This window comes from Onychostoma macrolepis, chromosome 15, assembly GCF_012432095.1.
Source record: "Onychostoma macrolepis isolate SWU-2019 chromosome 15, ASM1243209v1, whole genome shotgun sequence".
NCBI classification, from domain to species: domain Eukaryota; kingdom Metazoa; phylum Chordata; class Actinopteri; order Cypriniformes; family Cyprinidae; genus Onychostoma; species Onychostoma macrolepis.
In genome coordinates, this window is record NC_081169.1 from 17,152,036 (window position 1) to 17,171,037 (window position 19,002).

Sequence of the window (19,002 nt, forward strand, 5' to 3'; positions counted from 1 at the left end):
CTGATCCATTCTAACGCGAGGAGAGGGAGAGAGAAGGGGAGAAGGGTAAAGGACAAGGGACAACACGGAAGAAGCTGGGAACACCGGGAAAAGATTACCTTTTAAAGAGGAATTTGGACGATTGGGGATCTGTGGATTGGGGAATCCCGTAAGGGGAAGTCAAGATCGGCAGGAGCCTCAGACATGAATCCGAGGTGAGTCTGTGTTAATGCATGTATCGTGTGAGTTACCTGCGGCGCGTTCAGGTGTGCGCAGTGAGCGCGTGCCAACATACTTACCTGATAGATTGCGATAACTGGCGCTCGTGCTGCAGGCGTGTCTGGACTTATTGTACTTTTTAATCGGATTTTTAATACCATATATCATGCATCTCAAAATAAACAAGCTATCTTAAAATGTTTTCATCCTGAATTTTGACATCAAACAAATCAAAACAAATACTTGTCAACTTGTCACCAACCAGAATAACTCTATCACATATTAAATTGCGTCCATGTAGCCTATAGCTGTTAAAAACAAAACTGACTCTTAAAAAATAAAGGTTCTTCAATAGTTCAGCAACGATCCCTCTCCTTATGAGAAAACGTTTTTATAGTGTATAGTTCTTGAATTGAATATGGTTCTTTGCAGATTAAAAAGTTATTTATGTGACATTAGTCTCTAGGTTCTTCAGATCAGTGTATTGGTTTCTGTTTTTTTAAAGCACCAGTATACAGTTTTCTAAAGAACTCGAGAAAAAGTTATCTTAGATTCTAATTCAAACTTTAATTTTTAAGAGTGTACATTAAACTGCGGTCACTGGGTCTATATCAATAGGCCATAACATCTAAACTGATATTCATACTTGCTTTTAATATTAAGAATAATCTTAAATCGTAATTTTCAGAATTAAACAAACTAAATGATGAAGCATATCTATTACTGAAACTTAAAAAATGAAACTTGAAAAATTCCAGTGGTGTAGTCATGTCATATAACTGTCAGTGTTGTGTGATGCAGACTATGCATCATTTCTGCGCCTTTTCTGTCTAAATATAGCGATAAATGTCTGTGTAAAAGTAAACAATTGTGTCATTAAAGACTGATAATTCTGACGCTACTGATATACCCCCCTAAATTAGCTTAAAAAGTATTTCAAAACTCTTAATTTGATGACAATTGTATGGAAAACTTTACAATTATAATGTTAAGTTCGCAACAATTAGAGCATTGCTTACCATCTAAAAATGTTATTTTCATATACTTCAATGTTTTTCCAAGAATACCATGGTAGAACCATATTAAAAACATTTGTAAGTGTTGTGCAACCAACTGTATTAAATTAAAACAAATTGAAATAAGATGAGTTTTATGCAAAAGGTAATCAGTATTTGTGTGTAAACATTCACAGGTACGGACAGGGGTGTGCAAACTCAATATTTATTTTCCTGAATTATAATGAACTCTATATAGAAGTTATGGTCACTGTCATCCGTATTGTATAGAAACAGCTAGCCTACTCTTTAACGCATACTATGTTGTGATATACGATAAAACGCCTGTCTCTTTAAGACAAAGCGTCGATGTGTTGAGAAGTTCAAGTTGGGGTCACTGTAAGTTCCTGCCCTCGATTTTACCTTTTAGTTTTATTGTAGACTGACATCACACGAGGCGCTAAAACACTCGCGCAGCCCAGAAGCCCATTATCATCTCCAGTCGCGTTATTACATCCATGCAAAAATAGCCAAGGAAATTACAAAACATACAAAAAAACCAGAAAAACTGATGCAGGAGTACGCACGTATTTTTATAGGGTGAGTGAGTGAGCGAGAGAGAGAGATAGAGAGAGATAGAGGGAGGAGGGAGAGAGAGCAAGAGGGAGGGTGAGCAACACGAAATTCATTGCAATTAATAATAAAAAAGAGTTGGCAGTCGTGCTCGGAAAACTGGCATGGTTTTTGGGAGGCTGGCAGTTCAAAGTTGAAACGTCAGAAATGACTCCAAAAGACTGTTGAGATGATCATTAAGGGAGACTTAGATCGGATGGCAGAAGAGATCGGGCATCCAGGTAACGTTCAATGCTCTTAACATTTTATAGTCTCTTTATCAACACTTTATTCCTCTAGATAGACATAATAATAATAATCCGAGCGACTGTTTAATTCTCGGTACATTTGCGGATGGATGTAAAAGTTTTACAAATTAAGATCCGATTGTTTGCCTTTCTCCTTTTTGCCCATTTTACTATGCTACTACATCAACGATCATTTTCAAAATGCAAATAGGCTACTTATATGTTGCAGAAATTATTATTATTTTTAAATATTTAGAAACTAAAGTTTTTATCTATTGTCTGTGAACAAGGGGCTTCATTACAAATAGTCAAGTTTATTATCGCATTATGAGTCCAACAGTGATCTGGTGGTGGTGTGATTTCGTATGGCGGTGTGGTCATCACAGGGCTCTCAGCCTTAATTGAGAATTCATGGTGTTTCACATGCGACTGATTTGATTTTAAAGACAGATATGTGGTGTCTTGCATGCAAATGCAGTCTGTTGAATGAACAATTTAAATTCAGCATGTTTAGAGAGTTTTAGATTGTCGGTGTCACTTACAGTAGCCTATTTGAGAGGATACTCTGTTTAAACCAAACATGTACAAGACGAGCTCTATATAATCTAATTAATTCATAGAAAACTAAAGGATTTAATGGACTGATATAATTACACAGTTTATGTTTCATAAAGCGTCAAGCAAACATTTTTAAAGACCACAAAATGTAAAATTAAGAAGCAATTTTATGGCATCATATTTATAGGTTATAACAGGCCTCACAGTTCTTTTTCTTTTTCACTTTAATTTAGAATTTTAATTAAAAGTGTAACATGCTCCTAGCAACACTCTGAGAGCTTGCCTATATCCCTGATTATCAGCTGTATCTTTCTCTACTATATTCTATCCAAGAGATTATTACAGAACATAAAACAGATATAGATGATGTGATATGTGGCTAGAATAATTCCATCTCATCTCTGACCATGGAGGCCACATATAGGGGATGGTGAGCTGTGCTCCCAGTGGTATTTATGAATGAATATCCAGATCTGCGTGTGCTGATGGAGCGCGCGAGAGAATATGAGCGCAATAAGACGAGCTGTGGAAGAGGAAGCTGTAGCGCATGATATGCTCTTTCCCAAACTCTTAGGCTACCTTCAAATTATATGCAAAAACGGTCGAGAAACCTCAGGTGTTTTGCCGTTTGACTTTAAACCACTTAAACAGGCACGATCCAAGACAAACGCACGTTTCTTGGTGCCAAGAGGTTTTGCGCAGGTTTTACCTTTCGTTCACAAAACCATCATGTCTTAGGAAATAGTAAAACTTGAAAACTAAGTTATAGGGATCACTTTTAAAACACATCAATAGAAAACTAATTTAAAACATTTTATTTTAGTTTTATTACTCGCACATGTGTCAGTGACTGAATGACAACTTTATTCTGCAATTAAATTATTGGGTCGACATTATTAAATTATACATGTAATAGAATTTGTCTATATATGTTTTTTCCCCCTTTTGTGTCATTCCATATCCTCAAAAAAAAAAAATAAAATAATAATAATAATAATATATATATATATATATATATATCTATATTTCTCTCGTGTTCCCAGTGTTTAAAACGTCTAATACGCCAATTCAGCAAATTTAAAAGATATACTTTTTGACTGATTGACTGTTTATTCCTTAAAGGTACATTAGACTCAGTCTAAAAGGATAAATCTCAAAGGGAGGACGCTTTTGCGGTAAAAAGATGACAGACCGAGGGCGGAGAGAGAGAGAGGAAGTCTTAAGAACGCGAGCAGACCCCTGCCTCACCCCTAAACCAGCAAAATGACAACAGAGACAAAACACAGGGCTAATGAATACCAAAGCACCTAAAATATGACCCATGCACTGTCTTTAATCCAGTCCTGTACCATACCAAATATAGGCTAGCAAATAGACCAAGCTGTCGCATGCGCCGCACGCTCTAACAATTGACAGTTTTTGAGCATTGATAGCTTTTGTCGTTTTATTCAAATGAGTTCTCCCTATTAACTGCATTTATTCAGTAAAATCTCTTTTTTTTTTTTTTAGATTAAATAATGTGACTTTCAGTGTTTTTTTTTTTTTAAAGGTTGAATTAAAACTCCTCAACTTATATTTGCTGAGGGGCTGTTCACTAATTGATCTACATGATTGGGTCCTTAAATGAGCTCAGATTGTGTGATGCATACGTGCGCATTAAGGACGCGTAATGTAAATCCACAGGGTGACAGGTTTGAGAGGATGTGTTTACGCGTGAAGTTCAAACAGTCGTTTTAAAACATGATTTACGTCTTTCATCACTTCCTTTAAATCTTAACACGCTGAACGTCTGACAGAATAAAGGAGTGACCCCCGCATTTTGAAAAAAAAAAAAAAAAAAAAGTTGTCTAATTAGAGGAGATTTTCTTTTCTTTTCTTTCTTTTTTTTTTTTACTTTGCTTATAAAAACTTTCAGGTGAAGGCTGAAGCACAGTCCTTACTTTCCGTTCTGTCCCGTTTATTGTTTACATTTTCCTTCTATTCTGTCATCTTTGCGCTTCTTGAAAGCAGCACAGTTAGGACAGAACGGCACGAATCGCTATAAATCATGCGGTCATGCAGTTTGTGCTGCTTTCTCAATCTCTAACGGAAAGTCCACAAGCCGAAAATGTCTTAAGATACACCTGTCAGTGATGAGACGTGTCCGTGGGCAGCAGGGGAGGAGATGAGGGTTACGCAACATAGGTGCTTTTATTAACACAGACTCTGAAGAGGGATGCGGACTGAGGAAATGTTGCGGGTGGTGTTTCTTTGGTTGAGATGCTCCATTGTTAAGGTAACTTTGCCTGCAACAGGCAATTAATAACATGTCATCTGTTTGATTCTGTGCGTTATTGAAAGTGTATATCCTTTATGTAATTATAAATGATGCAATTATATAATGGTTAAAAAAATCTATAAATGACGCGCGTTTGGAAATAAAACGGAACACATGATTTATGAATTAGGAAAATTGTACTGAATAACCTGTAACTCAAGAGTGTTCAGGCTGACATAAACGGGAAAGGCTACAGGTGCACTGCAGGCCAGAAATGACCAGCTGCCGGCAATATTTCCTCAAAAAGGAAATGTTCAAAAACCATTTAAAACCATCACTTCTTATTTTAAGCGTCACCTGGATTTGTGTTGTTGTGATTTTTTTATTTTTATTTTTATTTTTATTTTTTTTTTACACAAATGTGTAAATGTTTTCGCACCGGGCTAAACGAATAGTTTCGACACAAAAATGTACACAGATAATTGTTTTATAAATATATTTATACAGTAATTAATTTTTTTATAGACGAACTTTAGTTCTGTCCATGTATGGTTTCTCTGCCTCACCAACTAGTTCTTCTAGTGGAGAAGCCAGAATGACAAGCGCGTCTTCTTGCTTCTGTACAGTGCGCAGCTGCCTCTTTATATTAAAAAGAGACAGAGATGCAGCTATTTATGTACATCACATTTGACTGTTTTAATTTAAATGAAGAGGAATAGGCTAGTAGGACTCGGAATCTCATGTTTAGCGTGTATAATCAGGGTAAGCATTATGGAGGGTTGGGGAGGTCTGACCCTCCTAATTATAACGTGGGTACTTAATTTTAACTAAAATTTTATTTATTTGCATTTCAACTATAGGTCTACATTCCAGCTGTTATGGTTAGTCTGATGAGGTTACCATAACAACAATTGGACAGCTTCCAGTTAAGATCAAGTATTGGACAGTTAAGAAAAACAAAACAATAGTAGGCTACTACCATTTATTAAAACTTTATTGTAGTTTTACACAAACATGCAAGAACATTTTTGTATGTTGTTTTAATGTCTTAAATTCCAGCGGACAAATCTAACCAGAACCAGACCAATCTAACTAGAAAATTACTGGCAGAAATTTCTTTAAAATGTCTAACTGCTGAAAGTCATTGAATAATTCACACACTGTGTAAAACCAAGCTTTTCTGGCAGCTGTGTGGTTTAGGATTATTCATGTTAGGAGCTGTGGTTGGTTTTAAAGGGAAGACTTGCATTGTTGGATTTAAGGGCTAATTAAATGGAAGCTTATGGCTACAAACTACAGTATTCATCTAAGAGGATTATTTTATACAATGAAATAAACAATGAGAGGAGGAACTGATGTTGGGATGACTGTATTTATTTAGCTTCTTGTTTCCCATCAGTGAAACCATCCCCTGTGGGACCCTAACTATCCGTTTTATCTCATATACAGACCATCCTCATGTAGCAGGGTTTAAACAATATTTTCTGGTAAATTTGTAATGTTTATTATGTTTGCATGACAGGAACCGTTGCGTTCAGCATAGAATTTAAACCTGGCATTGCTGGTTGAATGTTTATTTTGGTAATTTGTTGGCATCCTGTGACAAGTGATCTTTTGAAAACGGTCTCATTTGTAACTCACACTTCTATACAGCAGTGTGTCCTGTCATGAATCGGCTGCATTTTTTTTTTTTGGTCCCTGCTGGTTTATGCCTGCTGTTCATCACACTTGCAAAACCTTCAGTCTGACTTTGTTTAAAACTCCACACACCACCTCTGGAATTCTTTATCAGGAAGACAGCAATATGAAAACATGTTTATACTGGCATTTTTCCTCTGTCTTTTTTCTTCTTTCTTTTTTTGTTAACTGCACTTCACTGTAAGTTTTAAACATGTGGGTTTGTATCTTGATAATGACAAAACCATCACAGTCTCACTCGGTCAGCTATAGCTCACTTTTATGGAGTCCTTCTGATGCTTGTTGCATTAAAGGAAAAGCTGAATTGTTTGCCCTCAATCCCCTACCTGAAAGTCCACAAAAATATCAAAGAGTAAATGAAGAGCTATATTCAGGATCAAGAAAATGCACACAAGCTTAAGTGCTCCTTTTTTATATCTACAAGTGCTGCCAGTCAAGTTTTACAAGACAGTCCAACACAAACAGATGTGTCAGTAATGTGTGTTATATTTCAAAAGACAGCTATTTAAAAAAAATTGCCTTTTATACCACAGTACTCAAATAAGTATGCAAAATTCAGCGAGTTTTCAATAAGCTTCTTAAGTGTGGTAGTTAATGTTTGTCTGCAACAACTTTCTGGCTTCTGCTTAATTGTTCCATTTCTCTTCTGTTTCAGGTATTGGTCTGAAGTCGATGCTGGATGCCATGGAAGCCCCAAGTCATGCTAGGCACCTCCTCTTGCAGTTGAACACACAACGAACCAAAGGCTTCTTGTGTGATGTTATCATCGTGGTGCAGAATGCACTTTTCCGTGCTCACAAGAACATCCTGGCAGCCAGTAGCCTCTACCTTAAGTCTCTTGTTGTTCATGACAACCTCATCAATCTGGACCATGAGATGGTCAGTCCAGGTGTGTTTCGAGTCATTCTTGACTATATCTACACAGGACGCTTAAGTGAAGGTGACCCCACCTCTCCAACTGAGCCAAATATAGGAGCAGTGCTGGCGGCTGCAAGTTATCTGCAGCTGCTGGATCTAGTGACTCTATGCAAGAAGAAGCTGAAGAGAAATGGGAAGTACCATTTACGTCCCAACCCTGGGTTTTTACCTTATAAGATAGGCTCCAGTGGCGTGGGGGGAGGACGGTTTCGAATATCTACCCCTGTCATCCACTCCTGTCACCCTGGAGGAGTAGTTAACAACCCTCGACCTACACCATTAGAGGACCTGCCCCCCCTCCCACTTGGCCCCCACGTCGGCGAAATTTATGCACCACTTCCCACCCAGGGTCCACCGCCTTACCCCCCAGCAAAGGCATCCCTGTCACCCCAGTCAGGCCTGCGCATGCCCCCTACTGACAGGACCTGCTCATCCGTCTATGGCCTTGACCTGTCCAAGAAAAGCCCAAGTTCCCAGTCCCAGCTTCCTTCTGGTCACCCCCATTTGATCTCCTCACTCCACCCAGAAGAGGACCCTGAGGGGGAGCTAGATCAAAGCACTAGCCCCCTGCTCAGTCCCAATGATGGCTCCAGAAAAATGGAGACAGCCCATCATGTGGGCTCTCTCACCCCGCACCCCTTCCCTCTACCCAACCATCCTCTTGCCCCTCATCTTCCCCACCTGCACCGTCCTCAGGGCCAAGAACCTTACCCCTGCGCTCCCAGCCCAGAACCAATGGAAGACTCCAGAGAACAAGGCCGAGATGGGTCCAACATCTATCGGTGGGTGAAGAATGAGCCTTCCAACCCAGAGGATGAAGATGAGGAAGACGAAGAGGATGAGAGTGGAGGAATGGCTGAGCAGGATAAAGAGAGGCACCAGCACATGAATCACCATAAGAACAGCGAGGAGAAACTGAACATGAATGAGCGGGGCTATGACAGAGGGACCTGCGATGATGGAGAGGATGAGAATGGGACCGGCAGCGAAGAGACAGGGAGCAGCGAGGGTCGTCCGTCTCCCCCTGTTCCGGGTGGAAGATATCACATGCCGTACGAGCCAGAGAGTTTCGGAGATAACTTGTACGTATGCATTCCCTGTGACAAAGGCTTCCCCAGCTCAGAGCAGCTCAATGCCCATGTGGAAACTCATACTGAGGAGGAGCTAAACAACGTGAGCGAGCTGGACAACAGCAACAACAGCAGCAGCAAACCCACCAATGCCCATGGACCTACAAGCTTGAATAGCTCTAGTGGCCTCCACAGCCCTTTCCTAGATAGCAAATCGACGCAAAATCTCCATTCCATTGGTCTCGGGGAGATCATACGACCCTATCGCTGTTCGTCCTGTGACAAGTCTTATAAAGATCCTGCCACCCTAAGGCAACATGAGAAAACCCACTGGCTGACACGCCCATACCCCTGTAGCATCTGTGGCAAGAAGTTCACCCAACGTGGTACTATGACACGCCACATGCGCAGCCATTTGGGCCTAAAACCCTTCGCCTGTGACGCCTGCGGCATGCGCTTTACTCGACAGTACCGTCTGACCGAACACATGCGCATCCACTCTGGAGAGAAACCCTATGAGTGCCAGGTGTGTGGGGGCAAGTTTGCTCAGCAACGCAACCTTATCAGTCACATGAAGATGCACAGCAGTGGAACAGCTGGCGGAGGACTAACTCCTGACGGCAAGCTGAAGATAGACTTCTCCGAGGGGATTTATCCCCTGAGCAAGTACACAGCTGAGCATCTGGGTCTGAAACAGGAGAAAACCTCAGACCTTCTCACAGTTTCTCAGCACCTGCTGGCTGACGCCAAAGCCATGGAGAGCCTCTATCCGCTGTCAAAGCTGGCTGTAGAACACCTCGGCCTCACCCACAAGATAGACGTCCTGAACCAGCCACTGCCACCCACTTCCCAGCAGCTCTCGGCAGAGTCCCGCACCATTGACCGCTACTCTCCCAGCTAGAGGGGGGAACCACTAGCTATACTTTCCAAAGAGACATCACTGTATGCCATTCACAGTATTCAACTCTCACCTCATCTTCATTTGAACCTGCACCTCAAAGCGTGGAGGCCAGAAAGTGTTGGCCATAAAAATGCACACAAACTGTTTAATTCTGAACGTGCCTTTCTTTGCAGATTTTGCAGTATGTGCATTTCTTAAAATTTACTTTCCTACAAGGAGGAAACTGCTTTATTTATAATCTGTTTTGACCGTTGGACACTCAGACAATGCAGTATTTATATAAAAACAACTTCTTTTTTGTTCAATCACCGAGCCAAACAACCAATTGAAAACCAAAAAGAGATTGTTTTTATTTATTTTTATTTTTCTGTTCATTTTCTTTTCTTTTTTTTTTTGTATGTTGGAAAAGCCAAAGAGAAAATGTCAAATGTTACAGAAGAGAGTTGCAATCGTACCCTAAACTCGTGTATTAAGTATTATTGGTGTATATAGAATGAAAAAGCACATATGAACAATATTCAGGGCTTCTGTCCAGAATGGAGCAGCAAATCTGGACGAAAGAAAAAAGCCAAATCTTTGGGATTTTATAGTAATTGGAGGACTTTTTATAGACTATTTTTCGGAGTACTGGATCACCTGTATCTGATTTTCCAGCTTTGTGAATGGCCCAGTTTTTTTCCATACTAAAGGGAGCAACTAACTGAAGAGAGTGTTTGTTCCAGGACTTAGGTAAAGTGATCTAAGCTTTTCTCTGCATTGATGTAGTTATCCCCTTCAGCATGGAATGAGAGTTCACTGAGAGTACCATTTAATTTTTTTTTTCACCACCTTCAGGTGTATGGTCTCGAGCTATTTAGTGTCTTTGTTCCCTTTCCTTTCCTCCAACGCCAAGTGCCTTCAGCTTATTGAAAAAGTAGCAAGTACTGCCCTGTGATCTCACAACTGGAATATCTTTGTGCATATTCCGATCATGATATAACAATCCATGTCCACGTGTTTCGGTCCATCTGGTGCGACAGACTAAGCATGGGTGGTGCCTTTGAAAATGCAGTAATATTTACAGCAGAGGCCATATGCTTCAGTTGCATCGCAGTCGACCCCTTTGAGCGACTCTCTGCATGACTAGTTGTATAACAGTTCCAGTGAAGGCACTTTTGTGTATATAAACCAAAGAGTGACGTTTTGCTAATGATTGATTCGGCAACACCTTCAAGACCTTTCCTCATGTGAAATGTTTGAGAGGGCCTCCTCACCCCTATTACGGTGCAGTTAATTTCAGGCTAATGTGACGGCTTTAACCCCACGGTGCCTCACACACACACACACACACACGTAGAGCCGCTAATGTGACAACCATCTGAACATGAGGAGCAAGGCTCTCTCTCACTGATACTGTGAGTGCAGATAGCAGCAGCTGGTCTACTCAGGGTAAGCCCTGTGAAATCTCAGATTTTCGAAGACTATCCGGGCTTGTCTGTCCCACTGATGTTAGATTTTATGCCAGTTGACCAGGCCCTGTGATCTGAACGTACACCCTAATCCTCCAGCTACCGCTCTAATGTACCATAAGCTGCACTTACAACAATCAATCCTCCTTATTTCAAGTAACATAAAAGACAGTAGCCTGTTAGGGCTGCTTCCTTTTTTGTAGTCTTAAAGCTCATCTGCTTTGCCTCTAAATAAATCGTTTTACAGTAAATGTAAATGTTCTGAAGAGATCCGGCACCCGCTGTTTTTATTCCAAAGACCATGCTGACATTTTGTCTTTTCCTCTCACAGAAATATTTGTTAACCACTAGTTACAATTACAACCTCAGCTGGTGAATGTGAAAACTTAAACCACGAATGCACTGTGAAAGAACTAGTGAATCTTAAAGCTTTAGAGCTTAGTGAATATTGAACATGTTATTTGGGACAAATTACCTGGGCTTTACTCTGTAGCATGTCAGCTATTCAAAGTGTTTCTTTTCTGTTTTCTTTGTTATTTTTTTGGTCAGATTGAACTCTCTTAATCAAAGCAAAAAGACATTGGTGCTTACCTCAGGACTGAGCCTATCATGGGTTACACAATGCTTTAGCAATAGTTTAATACAAAAACACACGTAATTGCTCTCTGTGTATTGTACATTAAAATTCAAGCACACTTTCTGAAGGGATCTTATTGTTTTTAAACCTGTGATTATTTCACAATGATAAAATTGTCTTTTTTTCTGAAATGATTATTTGATTATTTTTTTTATTTTTTTTGTGAATAGCCTATGCAACTGTCTCCTATTTTTACATTACAGAAAATACTGTAGTTACACAATGAAATGGGAAATTACCATAAAAGGCAAATTTGTAAATTAAAAATGATTTCTTGATAAAAATCAGCATGTTTGTTTTTCTGTACACTTGAAGGTACTTGAAATTCTACAGCACAGTTTGAAACTCACACATGCACTAAAAGAAATGCCAGACAGCAAGTCCGATTACTGTTAACGTTATGCTGTATAAGAAATGTTGTGTGTTTATCAATAATTCGCCGCAATGATAAACACTTGGCCGAGTTGGTAAGGAGGGAAGCATAGTTTCTGAAGTTGATTGACCCATTTGTTCTGGGCGGGCCTGCAGAAACTTTAGCTGACCTTTTTGCCGAGAGGCAGGATTAGACTCCCAGTGAGGTTTTGTATACATGTACTATTAAACCACACGCATGAAACCAGCTTGTTTGGGGCGAGACAGATGCTGAAATTTCCCAACACTCTTAAGTGGACAGCCGAGATCCAGAAATTCCTCTCAACTTAATTTTGCAAAACACATGAAAACCGTCTGGGCACAGCGGTTTGTTTGTATCCAAACGAAACCCAGAGCGTAAACGGAATACAAATCTTCTGACTCGAGGCATAGAACAATATTACAGCTATCATAACAGTTAAAACTTTGACCGCAGACATATTAATACGGGCTGAGGAGATGTGACAGCCCGTTTGAAGTGGATTTCGGTGGTGGGAAAATAAATCTCACACTCCCCTTCTCCGCCATTCATTAGCTCGCTCTCATCGAAAATCTATCGCTCTCTTTCCTGCTCTCCGACAGACAAAACAAGAAAAAAAAAAAGAGATTTTCCACTTCGGTTCCAAAAGCACAGAGAAAAGAAAACGAAATATTAAGTGGCTCTGCGATCAGTACTGCTCTGACGGCTCTGGGAACGTAGAGGTGTGTGAGTCAGGGTCAGGGGGCAGGTGAGATGTTTGGTTGTGTTTTAGTTCGCTCCAGCTATCTGAAACATACGAAAGTGCTTCTGTTAATGGAACGGTTACAAAGGAGTAAAGTTGAGCTGGGGAAGTGAACTTTTGACTCTGTAGTAGCAGTGAGCAGGATGTTTGGTGTGGTTCTGCTCAAAAGCAGATAGGCAGATGATGATAGAGAGAGACAGAGAAAGCAACTGAGGGTGAGAGAGAACAGAGCAGGTTTGTCGGGTGGACTGCAGCCATCGTCTATCTATGGAAAAGTAGACTGGAAACCTCCATCCCTGGTTTGTGCTCCTCAAAGATGTTTCTTAAAGGAATTTTCTGGTTTCAATACAAATTAAGCTCAATCTACAGTACAACACTTATTAACATAAGGTTGATCAACAGTTTTTGACATGTCAATGCTTTAAATTTCTTTAAAAAAGCAAAAATCTGAAAATGTTAACATTACTCTTAAAGCCACAAGACATAAACAATGTGTTAACATGATTTTAATGTGAAAAATCTTTGTCTGTATGAAGCTATATTTGATAACTTTGTGGTTTACAATGTATTGCTTACAAAATTATTTAAACCGCTTTACAATCAAATAATAGTTTTACTGTAAAAATTATTTAGTTTTACAAGAAAGTTTTTTCTTTTAAGTCTTTCCACTTCAAATTTTGACTTTTAGTTCAATGAGTTACTTGCCATTTCTTTGTAATTATATGTAAAATGTACTAGCAATTTCTAAATTAAAATTCACCACCAATTTTCTTTCAGTCTAAATGCTTTTATGAAATTATACATTTCACATTGATTAGTTTTTTTTGCCCCATTTACTTTTACTGTAAGGACCTCACCCTAATTTATTTATTTTATTTATTATTAGTTTTAATTATTTTATTTATTTTTGTTTTTTAAAATCAGATACAAGTTGATATTATATATATGTGTATCTATATCTATATTTACTTAACCCTACATATATTTTTAATTGACAACTGCTGTCAATTAAGCTTAAAATTAACGTATTGAATCCAGAATAATCTTTTAATAATCTTCCCTACCTTTCTTTAAAATTGGATGGAAGCGGTTTTTGGCATCTCAGAGTCATTAACCTAATGGTCACCCTGCTTGTCCTTGAAGAGAAACAAAACTTGAGATATGGAGTAAAAAAATGTGGAACAATATACTCTGAGTCTGACCATGCTTCATAAATGTGTCCAAGGGAAATATTCCTCTCAGTTTCAGGAAACCCCACTCAGTCAGAGCCGAAAACCAAAGCTATACCAATATACTCTTATAACATTTAAATGGCATAATCTAAAGTTTTTATTCATCGGAAACAGAATGTGGAGTTTCTATTGTGGGTTTATTAAAGGTCTGATTAAATGAAGTTGGTGGCATAAATGTCAGTTGTGCATATCCTCTCACAGAGATAATCTTGACAGGTTCAAAGCATTGAGATTCTAAGAAATGCTTATTGATAAGCTAGCTTCGCTCACTTCCTTCTTACAGCTGGTGCTCTGTATGTTTCGCAACGTTTACTCTAATTTTTTCTAATCTAGGTTTAACATAAATTGTTGATCTTGACTCATTTTCAGCAATCTGTAATGAGTCATCTGGGGGCATGTGGGATCTTCCATGATTGTGGGATGTCTTGACCCACAATGCACCTGTCCATGTGTCTGTCTCATTGTTGTACAGGGAGTGAGGTTGTTTTGACATGATTTCACATCGCCATTTTTGTGACTTGACGTTTGAATCATGACTTCAGTCACTAGCTTTTCTCAGTGGTCTTCTCATTCGTGCCACTCCTTCTTCCCACTCGATCTCCTCCCTTCATTCACTACTCAGTCTTTCTCAATCTCACCTCCTATAGCCTGACCCACAATGCTGAGCTCTTGCCCACACCTCTGATGAAGTGGCGCCCAGCTGTTTTCATGCTGAAGAAGACAGTTGTCTAAATGTTTATGTGAATAACTACTTTCTTTTTCTTCACGCCCCGATCGAGTTCCCGAGTGAGCTTAAAAGCATGTGTTCATATCCTCCACGGGGTAACATGGGCTATATAAACAGTATACAGGGGCTATTGTCTCTGACTAAATAAATAACTATAAATATATTCCAGAGACACAGATAAAAGAGGAACTGTGTGATTAAGGAAACTTGACCTTATAAAAGGGAAATGAACATATTCATACTGGACTTGCCAGTAAGGCCAACATGTTTAGGATTGCACAATTTCAGCTTGGTCACACAGATGTTCATGCCACCCACTGAATCTGAGAGAGTGGGAATCTCAAAATGGCATATTGTAAAACAGCAAGTACTGTAATTAAATTAATAGTTCAATTGAAAACCATATATGGGTCAATGACGTGATCTGATGATTGTCTGGATCTATTAAAGTCATCAAAAAATATATTAGAAAGATTTCAGTGCTGTTTTTATTTCTTTGAATTCTGTTCTTAAATCACTTTGAGTGAAATAAAAATGATCTTTTTATGACTTAAAGTGTAATATTTTGGTGTATCTATCTGGAGACTGTAGTCTCAAAAAGATTCAAATGCTTAACAAAACTTTTGGCATAATTAGTTACATAATATTTCATTATTGTTTTTTAAATACAATAATACATTTAAAATGTATTTAAATTTAAATTTATAATAATGTTCTGTCTTTTTTAAGGTGCCTTTAGAAAAAATACAAAACACAGCAGATTGAAACAAAATTTAAACAAATTCAATGGTGAGAATACAAATACTTACAAAACAAAAACAATAAATTATAAATGAATATGGGTGTTATTTTGTTATGCATATTTTAGTAGAGGCTACCTTTAAATAAAATGTTTTAAGGCAATTAAAAATAGAGTTCAAATGTATTCAAGGTACAATGGAAATACTGTATTACTTTTTAATTTGATAGATAAACACCTTTGATTTGTAAAATATTTCTTGTTTTTGTTGTCTCAGACATCATTTGTCATTGACCCATGTACTTAAAGAACCCACTTTGGCTGCAATGGTTCTTTATGTTGGTTCTTAGTGCACAGAAGGCAGGAATAACCTTCATGACAAGTCATTTTCAATGTCTGCTTGTTGTCATCCTGTGGGACTGATTTTACAAACAACTCTGTCTTCTTGTGTTCTTGACCTCGCAGTGGATCACTAAACACAGCAAGCAGAGAAACATTTCTGAGAGCGTCAAGTTACGTTGAAGTTGTTTTCCTAGAGTGGCATTGAGGCGTAATAGTGACGCCAGATCACATTTCTATTGCGAAGCTAGTATGCCCTAGCTATCAGGATACTTTCACCAGGCCCTAAAATTATCACCTCATCTCAGTGTGACAGGAACAGGCTGTCTTTGTGCTGGCAGTGAGCTTCGGCAGCTACCAGCGTCTCCTTATGCATGTTTGGATTGGAGCGCAGGCGCAGCTGTAACTCTGGAAGCAGAGATCCGAATCAGTGAAAGTCCAGGCCACACAGTCTTGAGCTCTGTTTGTATTTATCATCCTCGTGTAGACATACCTAAAAGTTCCGTACAGCCCAACCAAACATGTAAACAAAAGAAAACGTCAGCAAAACGACTGCCTGATAGGACCGTGCCGCTGTAATCATGCATGACCACACACACTTGCAGCTGGATGGCAGACAGCCCTGTCACTGCTCTCTGTTCCAGATTAGGTCAGATTTAATTAGGCTGCCCTGCTCCGTTTGGAGTGTCGCTTTGAGTTTAAAAAGCCATTACTAAAACAGCCAGTGTTATAGACGAGAACGAGACCATCTCTGAGATCTACACTCACATACAGGGGCTTGTTACTCTTACGCTGTAGTATGTAGTGTGATGAGGACTAAAAAAGTGGGGTGAGGTCGTGGTAAAGAGCATTAAAAAAAAGGCCAGTACATTAACCAGACACCAACCAAACACTTAAAACAATCGTAGGCATTTAGAAGTACAAAAAAAAACAAAAAAAACAAACAGTGTGAACAGTGAAAAAGAGGAAAAGGCTCAAACTCAACTCAACCACCCAGCTCACTGTGAATGTTCCCATTACTCTCCAGCCAAGTAATACACCAGCATGTCTGTTTTGATATCACTGATCACCATTACTTCTTGTTCTGAACTTGTTTCAAATATAACACAATTTAATATGCCACTTTCAAGTGCTTTCTTGCAAGATTTACGTGACCAAAAAAAGGCAATAAAAATACATTTGAGCAGTATTTTTTTAAATTGCGTTGTCGATAGTTTTCTTTTTTCCGTTGTCTTTCTTTTTTTAACAGAATGCTTTTACTGAAATGAATGTATTTATTGCATGTCAAATGTTTTATAAGATTTTTGTATAAAATTCATTTGTGGGATATTAAAATTGTGTTCTTTAATTTCCAAATTGTAATGAATGACTTTGATTAGGCTTTTAATTGTTTTAAAAGCCATTGTGAAAATGTCATTTTTTCATTTATTATCCGAATCAACTTGGCAATAAAATAATTTTCACTGAAAATTCATATTAGTTTTTTTCTTTTTTATCTATCTATCTATCTATCTATCTATCTATCTATCTATCTATCTATCTATCTATCTATCTATCTATCTATCTATCTATCTATCTATCTATCTATCTATCTATCTATCTATCTATCTATCTATCTATCTATCTACATGGTCTATAAACCATTTCTTTACATTTTAATTTATTTTTAAATATAGTTTCTATACAAAATTTTAGTTATAGTATAGGGTGTTTGTGCACGCACACACACACACACACACACGTACGTACGTTTTAGTAAATAATTTATTTAAAGATATAAAATTATAATTAAACTTTATTTGGAGTATTTCTTAATAGCGCAATGAACATTTCTTAATATTATGCATAACATGTGTTTTATATCACTATTAATAAGGATTGTATGACCTCTGTATAATGTCATGTTTAAATGCAAAATATTCAAAATGTACCTGAAATATACTTAATCCACTTTATCACAATCATATGTACATCATTAGTTGGACTACTTTAGTTTAGCACTACTTAAAGTGCATTAGGCACAAAATTAGTTCCAATTTATCAGACTTTATGCCTATACCAGTTTAGTACACAAAGTACAATTGCAGGGTGTTTTTAATATATATATATGTATGTATGTATGTGTGTGTGTGTGTGTATGTGGTGTTTTTCTAATTTAATAATATAATTTGCATTATTTCTGTTAATGGTGATTTGGGTCATCGGGCTGTGCTTGTATTTGGTTGAGTGTGAAGGTGGGTCAGATACTTCCATCTGGACTTGAGTGCAGCTTTAACCAGCTGAGTTCAGTTCAGACGAAAGACAGGAGAAATTCTGAATGAATCTCGCAACTTAAAAAAGATCTACATTCTTCACATCAATTACTCTGTCAGCTGGAGTTCATGCAGAAACCCTCCCAGAACACATCTGAAAACACCTTGAAACCAACAGCCTCTTAATCGCAGAGACAAAAACTTGATCATCTCTCGATTAACATTTCGACAGCGTTGGAGAAAATATTTCCTGGAAATATCAGCAACATAATCACATCCAGGACTCTGCCACGTGTGGCTTATTGAGATGTGGGGGGAAAAATAACACGGTCCAATTTTGAGATCTGTAATGAAGTCACAAAAAGTTTATAAAAACAAGTAGGGGCAGACAGGAGGAGAGGCTCCAGGAGTTTCGGCAGAATAAATGTAACTCTTCAGAACTGTGAACTGAGACTCCATCTGTTACAGGTCTGCAGCCAAGACCCTGAACTTTTAGGGCTTCGACGTGTTAAGGCAAATTACAATGAGCTCTGAGTTTTACTCTTTACACTGATGAATTCAATCTGCATATTTAAGAGAGCTCGTCACCTTTGAAACAGGCTGATATCATTTATGCGACTGGCAAAATGTTGAGACGCACATTTACATTAAACACAGATGTGTTTCTGATTTCAAACAGCAGTTTTGATAACCCTCGTGTACCACAACGTGATGCTTTCATATGAGAGGAACGGATATCACTTCCCACGTCTTCCTGAATTCTCTTCAGCTCTCTTTTCAGGGTTATCAATTTTTAACACATTGAGTGAGTAATTATTGAACTGTAACATTAATTTCATTTAATTATTTAAATCCAACAAACAATATATTGATTTCTATAGGCCACTTTATATTTCTATTTATAATCTAATGTCTTTAAAGGTGCAGTAGGAGATCTTTTAAAATGCTAACTTTATCCTGATAGCACTGAAAGCGTACCTCCCACCCTCCCTGCAAGGTACGTCCCAGCATAACAAAAAATGTTTCTGAAGACAATCACC

The 19,002-nt window shown here is 38.3% G+C and overlaps 1 protein-coding gene across 2 annotated transcripts; it reads left to right on the forward strand.

Annotated features, from left to right (window-relative positions):
* hic1 (hypermethylated in cancer 1) lies at positions 1–16,300 on the forward strand. Of its 2 annotated transcripts, none has more exons than XM_058744588.1 (2): positions 1–194; positions 7,222–16,300. In XM_058744588.1, exon 2 carries the CDS (start codon positions 7,239–7,241, stop codon positions 9,453–9,455), a length of 2,217 nt encoding a protein of 738 aa, XP_058600571.1. In that variant the 5' UTR covers positions 1–194; positions 7,222–7,238; the 3' UTR covers positions 9,456–16,300. The 2 variants fall into 2 exon arrangements, with proteins under 2 accessions (XP_058600571.1, XP_058600569.1); XM_058744586.1 differs by lacking the exon at positions 1–194 and adding an exon at positions 1,843–2,047.
* The last annotated feature ends 2,702 nt before the right edge of the window (positions 16,301–19,002 follow it).